This window comes from Oryctolagus cuniculus, chromosome 3, assembly GCF_964237555.1.
Source record: "Oryctolagus cuniculus chromosome 3, mOryCun1.1, whole genome shotgun sequence".
Lineage (NCBI taxonomy): Eukaryota > Metazoa > Chordata > Mammalia > Lagomorpha > Leporidae > Oryctolagus > Oryctolagus cuniculus.
The window spans coordinates 129,477,853-129,497,639 of record NC_091434.1 but is presented as its reverse complement, the minus strand read 5'-3'; the positions used below and the strand labels follow the sequence as shown (position 1 = coordinate 129,497,639).

The following is a 19,787-nucleotide window of genomic DNA, read 5'->3' as shown; positions in this document are numbered from 1 at the left end:
ATGGCAAAACGGTTGTCTCCAGACATTCGTGGGAAGCTTTGGCTTATAAGAGAAACAGGGAAATGTGGGAGAAAAGTGGCATATGGTTTGTGTGTAAAATTGTACACCATTTACTTCTACCTCAGACATTCAGATATTGAGGAAATAACACAGTTTATTCTCTGGATGCTATAACTTTATCATCAGAGTTAAATGACATATTTTGAAAGTTACAGATACATGGAAAGGATTCAAAATATGCATGGTACAAAATTTTTACAGATTCATGACATTCACAGCTTAGAGAGAAATGTGATGAAATTGCAGATTTGTTGTTAGCTGAACTGGATCATCAGAGACAAAAACTAATGAGATCAGATTCTTTTTAGAAGTAGTTTCCAACAAAATAGAACTAATTATGTGCAAATAACTATTGAATCCATAAAATTTCAAAAACAAAAATAAACCCTTTAGGTGGACAGATGACACATTTGCTTAATTTATGTTGGAAAAATATAGCTTAAGAACCACAAAATAAACATGTTATTCCCTGTAAAATCCATTTTTCCACTTCCTTTTGTAACCTGATTCAGTATCTATATTTTATATTGGAACTATACCAGGGATCAAATGGAAAGATTTATAAAAACTTGATATTAAGAGAAATAGAAATCCTCTTCCTCAGGAAAGCTTCACTCAACACTGGAGGAAATGAAAACTACCTTTAACAAGAGCCCGAGTCGGGGTCTGAAAATATTTTTGGTGGTCTCTATTATAACGCCTCAATTCTGCCCTTATCATTCAAAAGCAGCATCAGGCAACATATAAACTAATGGATGTGACTATGTTCCAAAACGATTTAGTTCATGTTTGCTAAAGCTTAAATTTCATTTCATTTTTCTATGTTACAAAATATTATTTTTTTTAAAAAAGTGCCCAAAACATTTAAAAATGCAAAAAGTAATTTTTATTTTACAAGTCTTACAAAACCAGGCAGTCTGCTGGATTGATCTTGTCCTGTATCCTAGCCCAGTGGCATCTTTCAAAACCCAGGCTAGTTAATGGGGAGGAGAAGGAAAGTTCCAGAAGTTTGGATTTTGATATTAGATTTTGATACAGACATAACATATTCATTCATTTTGAATGCTACTAAATTTACCACCAATATGACTAAACTTATTCTAACTCATTCTAAAAACAACCTGCTTTAGTTTTACATTTGATTAGCAAAATGAGTTTCCTGAGATCTAACATTATGAACAAACTCCTCCATATTTGTTCTAGGAAATATAGAAATCCTTCAAAACCTTCCATTTTAATCACCAAGGATTTACAGTTGAAAAGCTTAACTGATTAGCTCCATGTGTGTGTTTCCAACATGATATACGTGTCCTTTGGCTTTGTTAAATCTCTCCTGATTCAAAGTAAATTAATCTATGTTATCTCAAATACCAACAATGGTTGTGTTTGGTCATTAAATGATTGCAACACCAGTGCACTGCTGCTGAACTTTATTCTGCATAGCCAAGTCAGTATTTCAGCAATTTTTATAGTAGATGCATCCATTGCATAGAGTAAGTAGTCCTTATAGTGACTAGCAATCATTCTCAGAAATAAGTGAATTAATCCAGTCTTTACCTATTTTTATGTAGGCACAAACAGTTCAAGTGTTTTAGGGTCAATGACTCAGAATCCAATAATGAGCTAGCTTTTTCCTGCTAAATGTTAAGAATATGTTACTCACGATGCTGTTAACACTGTAGAAAAAAAAATACACTTACATCCTTGGAATAGGAAATAGATTAGTCTCTCCTGTAGTGCTGCTGCTTCCCTCGCTGTCCATGCTATACCCACTGCCAAAGCTGCTGCCCGAGGAGCCAGTGGACACGGAGCCTTCTGCAGGACGGTGATTGGTAGGCTTTGCTGCATGGTGTGGGAAGAATCAACACCACAGTCAATAAATGAAGCTTACATGATCTCCAAATGCATAATTAAAGGGGTTCCTAACCTACATGGGTACAGAAACAGCTATAGTAACAATTATACATTTCTCAGCTTGATTTTCATTTTCATTTCCTTAACTAATGATGCAGAGGCAACACTGAATACTGTACAGTTTTTGTTGGACATAAAGGAAAACCAATCACTTCTAAGGAAAAAGCATTTCGTATTTCAATCGAGTTAAATAGTATGTAACTAACCTATTATTTTTTGTGATTTCTTTGTGTAGTTTTGTAATTGGGATATAGAAAAGAAATGAGAATTTTAGTTATTTCCTAAAGAAAAGAGTTTAGACTTTTACTGGTAGAAATAGCAAGATAAGGGATATCATTTAATTCTTCTCTGCATAATAACCAATAATCTGTTTTTCTCCTTAGAAGGAAAGATGTAACAAAGGATACGTAATTTCCACAAGTGATTGGAAATCCTGTGCTTGTTTGCAGATAGCTCAATCAACTATCTCTAGCAGGATGATCAGATTTAAAGATACATGTTTCCTTCAGGCATTTCCTGGTTTATGATTGGGATTTATTTCAAAATTTTCATAAATTTTATTTTTGAATATAAGAATTCAAACAGAATACACTGTAAATTTGTATCTGTGCTATAAATTATGCAGTAGGTATATGATATTAATACTATTAACAGAGCTCTAGATTTAGAGATTTGGGAGGAAGTTTTGATGCAAAATGAAGGAGGAAAAAGCAAGTGTTTCCTTTTATTTTGTGGGGTGGGGATGTTTCTCTGGCAAGTTTTTGAAAGTGTTGATATTTATCTTTTGCCAGAGTTTGGACTTTAGTCATGCTCTCAACCCATTCTGTAGTAACTGGACAGAGCACTGTACTAATCCTATTTGAAAACAGTGAGTCAGCAATGCCTATCTCCTAAGATTACAATTACAGGAGCCCAGTGACTCACTCATCTTGCTCTCCCGATTTGATTTGCTGTACTGTCACTTCTTCAAGACTTTCCCAGCGTTTTTTCCCTGCTATCTGAGATTATACAGTTCTTGACAATGAATTTACCTTGAATTCTTTTCTAAAGGTAGACATGTTCTAGTCTCTCTGTTCCATAAATACATTCCTGTTCTATCAGGAATTTCTTAGATTCATAGTACTGGATGAACAGTTGGTTTTATATTTTTAAAAAAGAAAATGCATAAAATCTCAATTATTCTTAATCTGATGGAATTTTTATTAAGAAAATACAATGAAATGAAAAATATAGACACTGTGTGGGAAACCATTTGAGGACAAAAATTCACTATTGGGGTAGCTATAGTAACATTTTTCATAGGCTTAGCTTTCCTCTCATTTCTTCCATTTCAGCAATAACAGATTGTCTAAAGCCACTAGGAATTTCCTTATCTATTCCAATTGCATCAGCATATCCCCAAGAATATGGAAATTAAGAAAAAGTTTAATAATCAGTCAATTGTATATCAGGTATTTAAAAATTGAGAAATTTACTTAGAAAAAGGTCTGAATGCTGTTAAATAACAAGTCACCTATGAAATGAATTACTAGTAAGAAGAAAGAATAGATTTGCAGAAAGAATAATTATGATGTTTGTTTAATATTTTCTTCAATTTATGTAGAAGAAATCCTAATAGTGTAATGAGTGTTAAAGTATAATTTAAAAAGGTAAAATGACGTGGATGTAAATTCTGAACATATAAAAATTAAACTATACAATCAACCATGGAATAAGCCAAACTAGTTAATTGACTGTAAACAAAAGAAAACTGTTATGTTTTTGATTGGCATTATATAATCTAGACAACTATATTTGATTTTTAGTATGACACAGAATTAAAAATTAGAATGAAAATTAATGTCATCTGAAAAATCTCAATACAATTTTCAAAGACAAACATTGAAAGACAGTTTTTAGTCAACTTATCTTTACCAAAATAAAACAATTTTCATTCAAAAGCAACCTCACAGTGTATCATAAAGCCTGTTATAGATATGATATCTTATTATTTACATTTTAAAAAGTCCATTTTTTCTTTCATCAACTTTGGTTTCACATGGTGCAATTTCTAGTTCTATTCCTCTTCCAGCAAATTTGAAAAATGAGTTCACAAATGTTAAACATAAGCAGAAGAAAAGAACAAAGCTACAAATAAATTTAATGGGATATAGCTTTTTTCTTCTTGGTTATTGCCTTGAATAGAAATCTCATTTGAAAATGTTGTACAAGTATTGTCAATGTTTTGAATGCAAACAAATAGTATTTTATTAGAAATACAAAAAAGAAATACACTAAAGCCAGAGGACATATACATGTAGTGGAAGAAGTCTAAGTTTATCTAATATCTCTGCCAAGCAAGAGTACATCTAAGATGGAGGCTACAGAAATTTCAGGAAGTTAGAATTTGGGTTACTGACTCAAATGAATCTAGGTGTTTGTCATTATTCTAACAGAACATCTGTGCCTGATTGAATTATTCAATCTTGGCATGTAGAGTAGTACAGAGATAGACAGCCAGACATTTGGGTACTTTTTGAAAATGAATTCAATTATTAAACTAAAATGCAAAATGGACCTTCCTTTTCCACTGGTCCATAGCAACAGATAAAGTGTGATAAAACACAAAAATATTGAAACAACCCATGTGTATACTAATTTCTGCTTAAACAGAGCAAATAAGAAATATTCAATTTTATTAAATTGAGCTGAAGTTTCACTAATACAAGCTTTTTAATGAATAAAGTGTTTTAAGGACTTAATATTTGAGACCAGAACTTCTGTAATATCAATACATCTACTGATTTCAGTTCAGTTCTTTTGTGTATGTCTCAAAGTTCTTTATGCTCCTGCCCTTTTCAAAATTTGTCTCTTATAATTCTCCTTCAGGTGCTGACTTCTACCTCTCACTCTGGCTCCCATTGGCTTGGTTTTGTTCTTCTCAATTTTGTTTTGTCCTCCTGTTTCTCTTCACTTTTTTGAACCTAAATTGGCCTTATTTGTAGTGGTCCCATTCAAATATCCTTCATTTAGTTTGTTCATCCTGCTAACAGGAATGAATCTCTCTCCTCAATCTGGACTCTTCATAGCACATGATGTGTTGTTTTTCTTCTATGGCAATATTCACTTTCTCTCTCTCTTTTTTTTTTTTTTGGACAGGCAGAATGGACAGTGAGAGAGAGAGACAGAGAGAAAGGTCTTCCTTTTGCCGTTGGTTCACCCTCCAATGGCTGCCGCGGCCGGCACGCTGCAGCCAGCGCACCACACTGATCCGAAGGCAGGAGCCAGGTGCTTCTCCTGGTCTCCCATGGGGTGCAGGGCCCAAGCACTTGGGCCATCCTCCACTGCACTCCCGGGCCATGGCAGAGAGCTGGCCTGGAAGAGGGGCAACCGGGACAGAATCCGGCACCCCGAATGGGACTAGAACCCGTTGTGCCGGCGCTGAAAGGCGGAGGATTAGCCTATTGAGCCACGGCGCCGGCCACTTTCTCTTTTTGATTATAGCTGTTCTGAGCATGTTATTATTGGAAGCAAAGCCTATGTTTGCTCCTTGGTAATTATATCCAGGCATTATTTAATGAAAAAAGTATGAGGAATCTTCAAAATTTCATGGAAAATGCATGCTCTGAAAAACTCTGCACGATTTCATTCCTATTTTTTGCAACAAGACAAACATCTTTTCAGTCCATTTTCACACACTTTTTGAAATACCTTCATAAATAAATCATAATAGTAATGCATTAATGCTTATTTCCCTTTAACCAAGTAACCAAAACATCTGAATGATTCAGTAGGTAGCATTTCACTTTTTATCCAGTTGTGTGTTTTATTCAAAAAGTGCATTTGATGTAAAAGGGTTTTTTTTTTTTCAAGTTCTTTTCAAAAGAAACATTGGTGAATCATTTTGTAGCTTTGAACATCAAAGATGACCACTTTCATCTTTCGTATTGTGTTGAAAAATGTGAGCATCCAATTACAGTTTTCTTTTACCAATTCCCCCAAATGCTGATTTCAAGAAAATATTTTATAATGCACTAAATATGGTAGAGAACAGGGTTATGGATCCCAAAAAAGTTTGTAACAGCTCATGAATATTATATATATTTGAGTGATGAGACAAAATAGGTATGGAAACATTGTGTGGGAGGTATCACTATAACAAATGACAGAATTCATGCTGATCACCCCATGTTGGTATACACACAGTTGAAGAGCTCTGGATTTTATTTAAGCGTAATAAATCTTTGTATTTCTATATTATTAACAGAAAAAATTTTAAAATGTTAACACTAAACATTATCTTCCCTAATTTGGTGATTTCAAAGTTAACAATATAAAGGTAATATGCTGGGGCTGGCGCTGTGGCACAGGGAGATAAAGCCCTAGCCTGAGGTGCCGGCATCCCATATGGGTGCCGGTTCTAGTCCCAGCTGCTCTTCTTCCCATCCAGCTCTCTGCTGTGGCCTGGGAATGCGGTGGAGGATGGCCCAAGTCCTTGGGCCCCTGTACCCATGTGGGGGACCCGGAGGGAGCTCCTGGCTACTGGCTTCAGATCGGCGCAGCTCCGGCCGTTGCGGCCATCTGGGGTGTAAACCAGCAAATGGAGGACCTCTCTCTCTCTGTCTCTGCCTCTCTCTGTAACTCTGTCTTTCAGATAAATAAAATAAATCTTTTTTTTAAAAAAGGCAATATGCCTCTTTTTATTCTTCCACCTCTTTTAGTCAGTTTCAGAAATCCTGAAGGTATTATGCACCTGTGTATCACACTTGAAACATGTTTATTTTAAACAGAAATTCACTGTTTTAAAAACAATAAAACATATTTTGGGAGATAAATCCCAATCCTAGTATGAAGGTATCAACAAGTGGGTGGGCCCATCTATGTGACTACATTCAGTCCTGCTAGGAGGATTCTTGTGTCCTACAAGACTAAATCGTAGAATGCTGCATCACTTTTGTGACTCAATTACTGAGGGGGCATTCCAGGTAAATACGTTTTATCTTCTGTTGGCACTTCAATCTGTTTCACATTACTGTTTGACCTCTTCATTTTCTTTGGCTGCTAAATGGTTAGACATCAATGTGCTTTATTACTCCACTGTTGCTAACCTTAATTAAATCTAGTAGTGCCTCTTTGCACATCTGTCTTCAATTACTTTGCTCTGTTAGCATTTTCCCTCGTTTTGCAATGCAAATCTGTTACTATACATACCACACGGTGGCAGCACTGTGCTCAGAGTTCATAGACGAAATTGTACACTTGATTTTATAATTTTGAAATCTTGGAAATCAAAAGCTGATAAGAATTCTAAAGTTAACCTACTCTGGAGTTATCATTTCCCCTGTAGAAAATTTCATCCTTGTATATATTAAGTGACTTTTCCAGGTCACATGTTAATGAGAAAAAGAGATGACTAAAAAGTGTTATTATATTTGTATCACATTCATTTGTTTCAAATTAAAAAGGTGGAGTCTTTGCCTACCTAAAAATTCAATGCTTGGGATATGATAGCCTTGTTGCCTCTAGTTTCTGTACTTGATTTCCTATCTTTGGCTCAGCACAAAGCTGTTTCCAAATAATTCTGCTATAATTTATTATATATAAGTATCTTTTAATTTCCTAAATTACATGGTTGATGTATTACATGGTTGATGTAGTGTTAAGTATTATCTTCACAGACATAATATATAGAAATCTAATATTAACTGTTTGAAATTACCAGAGGCCAATCAATAATTCTTTCATTTATTCTAATAATTTTGTGATAGACTGGAAATAACTATCTAGCTGTTTTGGAAATAATGTATTCTTGGGGAATGCATTGTTTTTTTCTGTTTCCTCTCTGCCTGCCTTCTAATCTGTCTCTGTCTTTCTTTATTGTATCTTCCTGTTATTATGATTGATATTCTCTTTGTTGTTATTTTATTTAAAGGACTTTGCAATCTTTTCTCATTCTTTGATTTGCTTTCAATGTGAACCCCAAAATACTAGGTTTTAAGCTGCATTATTTGGCATGTTCTCACTTGAGTTATGTCCAACCATGTATTAATATAAGAAAAGACATTGGATCTTATAAGTGCTTAAGAAGCTTGACTCCCCGCTCCCCAGATCTGTTTCAGTGAAGCCATTATCTGATTTGGGAAAATCGACAAGAAATGGAACACTAGAAAAATGGAATGAAGAGCTTCAATATGGCTATCTGTAGGAGTGTTCACACATCACAAGTTTTCACAGATAAAATTAAAAAGTAGACAACGTTGATATATCTAAATCAGTCATTTGTAAATCTTGGGGGGAGGCAATTGAAGGAAAGATGTCAATGAAATATATTTTCTAAATGACAAATTATTCAATAACTATCTGTATATATATTAGTCATTGCAGTTATATTCTATGCAGGCAGTCAAGTACTGCAACCCATGAAAAATGAAATTTTGTGGTCTTTTTCCCTCATAAATACAGAGTATGTCCCTAGCAGATTTCAGATGCAGTCCTAATGCCTCCCCTTGTTACACCTCGGGAAACTTGTCTAACTCTCACCGTGTTCCCACTTTCCCCCTCTATACACATGGCCCCTATGACTGAAGTGTTCAAGATAATTGAACAAATAATTCAACCTGTTTGTAATATAGAACTCCCAGGAATCTGATGATGATTTCCACACTCAAATTATAGATAACAGGATCAACGATCCCTTCAGGGAACAGAAGTAATGATATAAAACTTCAGTGTAACTGGTCAGGATAGTTAGTTTAACCATGTGGTAGAGAGGACTTTTATATAAAAATACATCATGGGATCCTGTGTTGTGGTGTAGTCTGTATGGCTGCTGCCTGCTACTCAGGCATCCCATGTGGGTACCAGTTCCATGTGGGTACTACACCACTTCCTATCCAGCTCTGTGAAAATGGCCTGGGAAAGGCTGTGGAAGGTGACCCAAGTGTTGGGGCCGCTGCCACCTACACAAGAGACCCAGGGGAAGCTCCTGGCTACTGGCTCCAGCCTGGCCTAGTAACCATCTGGGGAATGAACCAGCAGATGGAAGATCTCTGTCTCTGTCTATTCCTCTCTCTGTAACTCTGGCTTTAAATAAATAGATAAATAGATAAATAAATAAATATTTTAAAAATACATTTATAGCATTTATGCTACAAAGTTTCATTTTAAGCATATCTTCCTTTTGGAGGTATTTGAAGCCTGATTTTGGAAGAAGCCACTTACAGTAAATTTACATTAAGTGGGGACCAAAATTTTACAATGAAGATAGAAGGAATAAAGTTAGATTACAATGTTAGTGTGAATAAAAATTAAGAAAGCAAATTCATTTTATCTTTAACAAATTTAGGCTATAATTTCAGCTATGTTCAAAAAATAGAATAAGCAAGAATACATCAAATGCCAAGCTTAAATAAAAACCTTTATCTATAAAAGATTAATATCAAGGAGGAGCTGACAGAACATTCAAGAGCTACATCAATTTTTCATGGACAGTTTTTAATTTTCCAATATTCATTTCATTCTCCCTAGAGGTAGAAGTACTCTCTCTCTCTTAGAGTTTGCTTGCACTGTATTGGCATTAGGTGATCAGTCAGGTATTGCCAAGAGCTGGCAGTAAGAACAAAAGGGTCAGGCAGGAGCTATACACTACTGGGTTGTTCAAGTGGAAAGTAATTTTAGAATGAGACAGTTTGAAAAATGTTCTTTCATAATTCTGAAACTGTGATAACTTAGGTCATGAACACTTAGAAAAAAAGAGTGTTGTCCTTAAATGAAACCAAAATGTTTGATTTATGAAATTCCGCCCAAAGGAAATAAAGTTGAAACTGTTTCCTGTTTATATAAATAACAAATTAATAATAGCAAACTGCTTAATATGGCTGATGCTACAAAAACACGGAGTATTATTCTTCATAACATTCAAATTTGGTCAATGACGAGAGTAAAGAGGAAGCCCAGACAAATATTTGACAAACACAAATGCAGTCCATGAGGTCTGGTTTCTCTGGTTAATTTCATGAATCTTTCTACCCTCTCAGATCATTTTCAAATACTTTGTCTCCTCCATCCCAGAGGACTGTAAAGATAATGACAGAATATTGGCACCAGAACAAATCCAATTATAATTAATTCTCTTTTCCTGGTACTTCTACACATGATAATATTTGTTGTATAAAAACTTATGTCAATGACTGATTGCAATTATCTTTCTACCTCAGCTGAAGGTAGACAAAACCCATCGTTTCTTCATTCTTCACAATTGTTTCCAGATACCTTTAAATTGGCTGTTTGATAAGTATTACCATGATGAGAAATTCGCAGAGACAGTAATTTTTGTCTGTTTTGTTTGCAACAGTATAAGCAAAACCTTGAAGAGGTTGTGGAATGTATCATGAATTCAAAAAATGAAACAAATCTGTGTGAATGTGAATAAATGATGAACTAAAATAGGTTATTCAGGTACTTTCTATAAATGATAAATATATATTTGCAGAAATCTCCTTTTTAGATTTAAATATTTAAATGCTGAATTATAACTTAAAATCAAGGATCACATTAGGTAAGAGGTAAGAAACTTTAAATTTTTCCTCACATTTGATTCGATGTGATAAATCTTCAATTTTCTACTGTTTACTCCAGCATAATTAATTTTCAATATATAGGGTCACTAGTATAGATAATACAATGGGAAGAAAAAAGGATTTAACAGTTAACAAAAAATTGTTTTCCAGAAATTTTTTTCTTCCAGTTAAAAACCAAAATTTATAATACCTTTATAACGTTCCTTGTCATCCCACCTTAAGGGAGCAGCTAGATTAAAGCTGATTGGCAACTCACCAGTAAAATCTTGAAAGGAAGAATTAATGACTATGGACCTATAATTTAATCTAAGTAACATCCAATAAAATATTTCATATATTTTATTGCTATATAAATTGAAAAATGTCATATGTCAATATTAATAATTACAGAATAACATAAAATGACAAAAGAAAAAAAGAGTTCAAAATGCAGTGGAAGATATTCATAGGGCATAGAAAATTCAGAAAGAAATATGATATCTTGTATGAAACAGACAGAAATATGAAAGGATATCTTGTATGAAACCCTTCATTATTCTGTCTTGGGTTATTGTACAGATTATAATTGTGCATAGCTCCAATTCAGGAGCTCTAAATATTTTTGTCTCAAGACCGCTTTACATTCTTAAAAAGTATTGAATAATCCAGAGAACTTTGTTTTATGTGGATTACATCTATTGATATTTACCACATTTAAAGTTAAAAAAAAAAACTTTAAAAATTGACAAGCATATATTACATTAGCCATCAAAGCAATGATGAATGACACCTTATGTAGTCTCTGAAAAATACTGTACTCTTGAGAAAGAATGAAGGTGAAAAAGACATATGACATCTTACTGTTCTTCAGAAATTTTTGAATTTGTAGACCCTTGAACAGGTTTCTGGGATCCCCAGGGATCAGTGGACACTTTGAGAATTACTGGTCAAACCTATAGTGATGGAAATGAAGTACTAACAGTAAAATTGAGAAGAAATCCATTAGTATGACTTCTTCAAGTCATCTTAAACCATTATTATATATGAAGATCATCTTATCATGTCTCTTATTTTTTCATTTTAGTTTTTGTAATGAAGACAGCAAGCTGTTAGCCTCACTTGCAAAAGTATTATTGATATTCTTCTTAAGTATTCCCAAGCTTCTTCAATATTTGTATCATACAGAACTTCACAGTCTAGAAGTATATAGTCTGAATTAAAAATTATATGTAGTATTGTTTGTCTATTTTATTTTTGCCACTTAAAAGGAAATCAGAAACAAAAATTAACTATTTCATGGTGCACAGATATTCAGAGTAAATAATGGTAATTAGTAGGCAAAGATAGATAAATTCTTCCAAAATGGAGTTTTTCTTCTCAAAATTTTTAAAGTTCTTGTACATCACTGGTTTGATGGAAGCAAACTGGTCATGAGCAGTGAGAATGCTTTAAAAGAAACTAAAATTAAATTATATATAATAGATCCATATAGAAACACATTCGAATCAAGTACTTGTAAAAATGTTCATTTCCTGTTTCTCTATATACCAGGTTTTTAATATAAAGTTAGTAAATTAATGTAATTGGTATATAGAACATGAAATAATGTGGATTTGAATTGGAATGTTTTAACAAGGAAAAGCAGATTTTGCTTCTTTATTCACTGTCTTTCTTAGATATTTAAATATAGGAATTCATGCTCCTGACTTAACAAGCACTTTTTCTTAAAAGTTTACTTGCCCTGTTAGTTTTGTTAATAATTTCATGTTTTGTTCAAATTATCATCAATTCAATGAATTTTGTCTTTAAGAACAAAAGATATAAATTTATGACTACATGTTATTTCTTTTCAAATATCAAACAACACCTCCATCAAAATTCTACATATCTTAGTGATTAATTATATATTTATATATACAGTACAGTAATCCAGTGAAAATGTAAATGAATGTTTTTCACAGTCTAGGTCGGTACACACCAATATTCCCTTCACCCTTCTCCCAAACCCATAAGACTTTTACCTGCAAACCGTCTGGCATAATGCAGAATGGGTGAATATCATGGTTTTAAATAATGTATGTAATACATGTTGATGAAAAGTGGAAAAATAATCGAGTAATTCATGGATTGCTAAATAACTGGTTTTAGGCAATATTTTCAAGAAGTCAACTAGTTTTTGTGGCATTCCTCCACCTCGTTCCATGATCACTCCTATCCAGAGCAGAAACCTCCTGGCCGCACGCTCCTATTAACCCTGGCTGTCCAGCATCTCCACCCCAACCCCATGTCTCTGGGCTTCCCAAGATCCATGCTCTTCAATCTCTTCCTCCATCAGTATTTACTTGCCTGTTTCATTTCCTCAGGTCCTGCTCCCTGTGGCAATTTCATCAACTACCTTTATGAAAATTTTCTCAAGCCCAGGATAAAATAATTTTATTATTGCATTTTATAAACTAAGTTTCATGGATACTACTTGTTGAAGTAAAGGCAACAGATAAATAGCATTTAAAGGACCTTGGTATGTTAAAAATTAGTGCTGTCACTTCTTAGTTTACATTATGGATGAAAGCCACATCATGGTTAGACCATTTGACAAAGGCTCAGCAACACTGACCCACTAAATGAACATCTCTGTCCCCAAAGTGGACAGACCAAAGTGTGTGGATGGTTCAGTGCAGATTCATAGCTACTACTGAAAAACAGGAAAGCACCCCTCCGTGCTATGCTAGGGGGCCTACCCTCAGCAATGTAGGCCCATTCATGAGAGGTGATGCGATTTGGCCCTTTTTTGTCTTTTCTGCAGGAATATTTCTGGTGATAAATTTAATAACTACAGACAATATTTTAAACCGTGTATGTAGTCATTCAAAGAAGACATAAAATCTCTCAAAAAGCAATATTTTAGATCATGTCGATCTTCATAGACCACAAAGAAAGCAGGCAGAAAAAAAGGGCATACAATTTGAAAGCCAGAATTATCCATATCAATTCTCTCAGATTTTGTTGGATGATTACTGTGTTCACACATTAGTTTCACTTTTCTTTATATTTTAAACTGCTCAGGATTTTATTTTTAAAATGTTTTGATTTTTGCTGTTGCATAAACATGGAAATGAGGCATGCCAACTTTTTTTATTAACCACAAGCATGCAGAGTGAAAGACTTTGCCTCCAAATGAGTTCATTCTGATTTCACTCAAGAATTTTCCTTTATTTCTCTCATGAGCCCTGTCCTTTCCAGAAAGAGACAAGGCTAAATTTCTCCTGACTGGAAGTGATCATCTACTTTGGGCCAGAAGAAAATAAGACACTGATTCACTATGACCTTTTGTAACCAGCAATTCCCACACCCCCACTCCCAACCCAGCCCCCTCTACCACTTGCCCAGGAAAGTTGCTCCCACAGAGTGATAGCTTGGTAAGTTTGCCAAGGCAATGAGTGGACATGAACGTCTTCTAGAACAGATTCCACAAATCAGCTTTATTGAAAGCAGAGTTTCCAGCAGTGGTCTGTGCAAGTAGCTTCAGGTTTTTCTCCTACAGGTCAGCCACTCCGAGGAACTCGCAGTCATCATTCCCTCGTGCAACTTATTGAACGATTCATCTTCTCACCCACCCTCTCCAATCTGTCCCAGTGGCCTCTTGTTTGTTTATTTATTTATTTTTATTGCCCAGGGTGGAAGAACAGTTCTACCTTCCCTGTTTCTAAATTTAAAACTCATACCTAATTTCATGGTATCAAACAGTATCTCAGGAATTTCCAAACTGGACATAAAATTTAAGATGTTAAATGTTCATTAAATTAATCTTCAACATTTTAAGAATGCTTCAATTTGTTTTGGTTTTAATATGGTTTAAAAATTATATGAAACAAACAGAAATACTATTTTCTGACTTCTCTTCAGTGGCTGGTGTCATCATCTGAAATAACAGAACCAATGTTCAACCAAACCAATTGACTTAAAAAAAAATTCCAGGGATTTCCAAACACAAAGAGGGCATTGTTTAGGTATCAGGATGGCTTGCACGATCTGTCTTGTCTTTCCCTTCAAATTCTCCAGCATGCAATCAGATCCCAGAGGGAGACAAAAGTTCTTGTGGCTTAGTCCATAACTCTTGTTTGACCCACATTTTATGCTCATTCAAGCAGAAATCTGCTGAGAAGCTTAGGAAAAAAATACTTTAAAAGCTCTTTAGGGACCATTCTGTCACCCTTGATAGAAAGGCCTACGGATATCCGCACAGCTTTCTCTCCAGCCCCGCCCAGCACCTCACTAAGCTTGTGCAGTGCACAAGGTTTTCTCAGTTGGTTTCTCAGCAGCTCAAATCACTAGCTTTTAGAAAGGAGGATCATGTAAGTAAAATCTGAATTATATAGCCACCTCAAATGATTTGTTGTAACGTTAGTGCTAAGTTGCATATAAGTAACTAAATTCGTTTTTATTGAAATCAGGAGAGTTTGATTCCAAAGGAGCCCGGGTTTTAAAAAAATGAAGGCCTCGGAGTACAAGACAAGGGTTCCTTTGAAGGTTCTGAAATTTTCTAGTTACAAGTTCTCATGTCTTCCCATCCTGGACTTTCTGATTGCTGTCTCCTTAACAGGGATGAGATTATTTGAATGACTACCCCATTTGGATTTGATAAAATGAGGAAATGGATGACAAAACACTTTGTACAGCATGAAGAACTATTCAGATGCAGAGTGGCAGAGTGTTATTTTCCGAATGCACATGAGATTATAGGAACTCCATTGTGAGGTGTGAAATGGGAAACTCCTACCCAGGGACTTATTACTTATTACTATAATACTTACTTCTGCAGTTAATGAACTAGGACTTGCGGTTCTTTGTATCTCTTACCAGTTTTTCTCACCATGCTTTAAGCAAATTTGTATTGCATTTCTTATAAATTTTAATCTTCTAGTATGTTTGTGAATGAATAGTTCATTCATAGCAAAATGAATAATTCAAATATTAGTATATTTATAGCAGCAGGGGAACATAATATATTTATATTTTAGAAAACAGAGTATTTAGGAACCATTAGAGCAAAATTCAACAAAAACTCATGCTCTGTTTTCTAGGTTTCCTTTTGATTGTGATTTCAGCCCAGAGTGACTTTTAATTCCATCAAAGCACTTCAAATGTATAAGAATATCTATTATAGCACTTGTCAAAGATAAGCCTTAAAAAATTCTAACTCAAATTTTAAGAAACATATCTAGGAAAAATCCTAAACAATATAATATAGTAATATTTAAATCGTGATAATCTAAAAATAAGGTGTGAAATGAGAGAAGTATTTGATTACATTGACATTTATAATTCATGGAATATTTCAAGGAAGAAAGTGAATAACACAAAGAAATCAACTGAATTCACTTGATGGAAAAAGAGGTGAGAGGTAAAATTTAAATAGCCTTCAAAAAGCACTATTAAGGCTAGCAAGAAAAGGGAAAATTGTGCTTTGGAGATAAGGTATAAACTGTGCTGAGTAATCACATTAAGAATTACACTACACTAATATCTAAGCCAATTGTTTCCTTAATCATATGACTAATTTGAGAAACATCTTAGTGGTTTGACCTCTGTACTGACATACACATCCATGTTTCCAAACACTTGACCAACTGGGTGAAAAGCACACTTGTATTACATGTGTTCAATTCTCTGAGAACAAGGAGAGATGCAACAGGAAAGTTCAGACTTGATTTTAATCTGGTGGTAAATACAGAACGATGAAAAAGCAAGTTTTTAGGGCTGGAGAGTACTTAAGGGGGTAAACACAGCTATCGTATCTTTTAAAAAATTTTTCATGTGTTTTTTAACTAAATTGGAATATAATTATATTACCATCCTAGTTGATTTGTTTCACAAACAGTGGTATTTTTTTTCCTTAGGAAAACTCCATAAATGGTAGGGAAAGATATGTTTGCTCTTCTTTCTGAATACAGCTATGGAATCAAGGTTTGCTGTATCTCCAAAGCAAAGGGGCATGGGATGTGCCTTCCACCCTCCAGGAATCTGAGAAGATTACAATATAGATCGGGAATGGGAGAAATGGTGGAAGTATTTCCAATGGTATCCCAATCCCATTATTTATTTACATTTTAATGTAAGCTCTGATGCATTTATTTGGTGATAATTTTCCATCTGACTTATAATGATCCCAGCATGGATTTTCTGTTCCTAAATGTTCTACGATTACAGCTCTCCCTAGTAAGGCACCAAATGAGAAAAACTGACACATTCGTTTTGAACTGCATCATATAACAATGGCTCAGAACCCAGTAGTTTATGAATGAAATAAAGATACTTTATTTATTACACAGGCACTTGGATATTCACATGCCCAACACATCCGATACACTTAACAACTATGGAAACATGAGTGGAAAATGTCTGCTTGTAGGATCAAAGAGAACCTTCACCATGTAAAGGTGAATGAGTGCATTAACAATTTTTCCTTTACTTTCCACTAAGAATTTCCAAAATCCACTGAATTTTTAAAAAGTTACATGTGAAATAATATGCAACACAGACTGATCTACATTCCAACTGGCACACTAACTTGAATCGTAAGCAATTTAAACTTTTAACACAATGCAACATATTTATAGTCATGCTTGAACAAATTAGGTTAGTAGCATGCATTCCAGTCTGCAATATGAATACTGTTAATCTACTTCCCAACAAAAGTCAAAAGATGCCCAGTGCATAGAAAAATACAAATCACTGTAGTCAATAGATACGGATTTATCTTGGAACTTACACGGTGATGATGAAGTCCTAAAATGCCATGCCCACAAAAGCACATTAAAAAGTGGATAAACACATTTTATCAGACAATTTCTAAAAATTAAAAGATGAGAGCTTTAAATTTGGGGGATGTTCTTGCTGTGTGCTTTGAACAGGGCCTTTCTGCTCACCTCCTTCTGGCTTGACTGGTCCATCAGACATCACCTTCCTGAGGGCTAGCTGGCTTTGGTCTTGGTTGCCATTGGCTGGTGGAGGCAGATTATCAGACTGAGTTCTTTGAATGGGGAGGACTCCTGCTATGCTGTGCCTGTGCTGCTTCCTGGCATGATTAGACTGACCGCTTTTATGTGCTGCTGTGGCAGTGTGGGTGAAATGGAAACCCAGAGTATGTATCCTCAGATGGAACCAGCTTAAATGTTATTCATGCAAACAGAAGTGTTCTTTGGCTCTATTAAAATAAGTTGTGTTCTCAAATGCCAAAATGACATCACATGCATAGCACTAAAGGGGGTTAAAACTGGCTGTTTCTTTGGAAATGACAACTCGGGAGATGTGGAGAGCAACAATATATCTCCGTTTCCTGGTTACAATTTAACAGCACACCTATACTTTGGAAATAGCTGCACATATTAAGCTTGCACATAATCATATCAATTGACTAAATTTTCATAAATGAAATGGAAACACAGCAGTTAAGGGGGTGAACTGTTTTCCTTTGACTCACAGCTATCAGATATAGCACATCTTGATTTCCAATGGGTAGAGGAGAAATTACCCACAATCTTTTTGTGATATACAAGGTATGATCCAATTGAATGGACCCAGTTGTGCTCCTTAACGCAGTGACAGTGCCTCATCCCATATGCTTATACATATATTAGTATTATGGATCTCTTGAGAATATAAGACATACAATTTTCTTCACAGAATTTTCAGAAGACCAGGATGTTTTGCACATGGAAAGCTAAAACATCTCACATGCATAATTTACCAATAATTTTAACCAGGGCTTGAAAAGCCTGTCCTAGAACTTCACTGATGGTTACATTACTGTTCTGCCTAAAAATTTTTGAGTGTGTCTAAGTACAAGAATATCATTGCTACTGTGCTCTAAATACGTGTGTGTGTGTGTGTGTGTGTTTTCGGTGCAATGAGTGGAACATTGGCAGCCATTTGTGCTTATAATTTCTGTAATCCTAAAAGATATTGAAGCGCACACAAAGAGGACGCACAACACTGCTTTGCCTGCAAACATCACAGACACAGCTATCAAATAATATGAGCCAGGTTGGAAGGATGGTGGAAATAAAGGAGAAACAGCCAGTTTTATTGCAGTCTATGTAAATTTAAAAAAATTAAATGAGAAAGAGCATATTTATGTATTGATACTGTTCTTAGACAAAGGGACAGAGAACAGAGTGAGCAAGGGATACACAAAATAAAATAAATAAATAAAACAGAAAGCAAACAGGAAAGGACAGCAGGAAAGAAAGGCAACAGATGAACATTAAGCTGCCATGCTGAGGAATTTATTTGCGTCTTTTACTTGGTTGAATGCGGAGTTGTTGCACGGCGGCTTCGGCAGCGGCTATGGCAGCCCCTGCATCTTCCAGGTGGGTCTGAGTGACGCTGGTTTTGCTTTGACTGCGGGATGGTCCATGAGAGCGGAGATGGCCTTCAGATGAGGACTTTGAGCTACCAGGACTACTGTGGGATTTCTCAATAGTGGGAACCTGCATGTCTGGTTACAAAAGGGTAGAACATGAGTTACAGTTGCTCCCGCCTTCCTCAGGTGAAGCTTCATCTTCACATAATTTGAAACTATATAAAATAGACAGGGATACTCTGTCTTTATGGTACATTAATGCAACTACTCCGCATACAGGAATGTGATTAAATATTTGGGAATGATGGTTGGGGAAAACGCAAAGGGATGATAATCTTGACAAGCCATATATTTGCAAAGGAGGGGTATTTTCTAACTAGCCTTAATTAAATGAATATCTTACCTTCTAGTTTCATCAAGTACCTTTGCTAATTCTAGTGGAGGTCACAAAGACACCATGGGCTTAAATTGCTATAAAAGGTTTTTTTTGTTTGTTGTTTTTTTTTTTTTTTTAACAGAAACATAGTAAATTCTGGGATGAAGAGCTGGGAGTCACTGTGGCACATTAAACATGGAGATTGTAGTATCACTGTTTTAAGCAACTTTAGAGAATGTGCAGGTCACCTGTTTGTTAAGGTAGTCACAGAGAGGGAGGTCTTAAACTGCAGATCTCACGGTGTGTTAAGCAGCGTAGAGTCAAGTGGCTAAATAGAATCTATAACTGATCTACAGTACTCATTCGTAAATAGGGGCTGGTCTGTGGCCCAGTGGTTAAGTTATCCATATCTTATACTGGAGTGGCAAGCTTTGATTCCTGGCCCCTGCTTCTGACTCCAGCTTCCTGCCAGTGAGGATCCCAAGAGGCAAAGGTGATTACTCAACGTGACTGGATTCCTGCCACCCATGTGGGAGAC

The 19,787-nt window shown here is 35.2% G+C and overlaps 1 protein-coding gene across 5 annotated transcripts in view; it reads right to left on the bottom strand.

Moving 5' to 3' along the window:
- The window catches only part of PCLO (piccolo presynaptic cytomatrix protein), a 526,538-nt gene that overhangs the window by 65,914 nt on the left and 440,837 nt on the right, over positions 1 to 19,787 (bottom strand). For 4 of the 5 annotated variants that reach the window (XM_051842632.2, XM_051842633.2, XM_051842630.2 and 1 more), the window contains 3 exons: positions 18,814 to 19,008; positions 17,438 to 17,512; positions 1,761 to 1,902 (listed from right to left, as the gene is read on the bottom strand). In XM_051842632.2, the coding sequence (XP_051698592.2) occupies positions 1,761 to 1,902; positions 17,438 to 17,512; positions 18,814 to 19,008 (412 nt within the window). The remainder of the gene's footprint in view (positions 1 to 1,760; positions 1,903 to 17,437; positions 17,513 to 18,813; positions 19,009 to 19,787) is intronic. The other variant, XM_008252485.3, reaches the window with a different exon arrangement.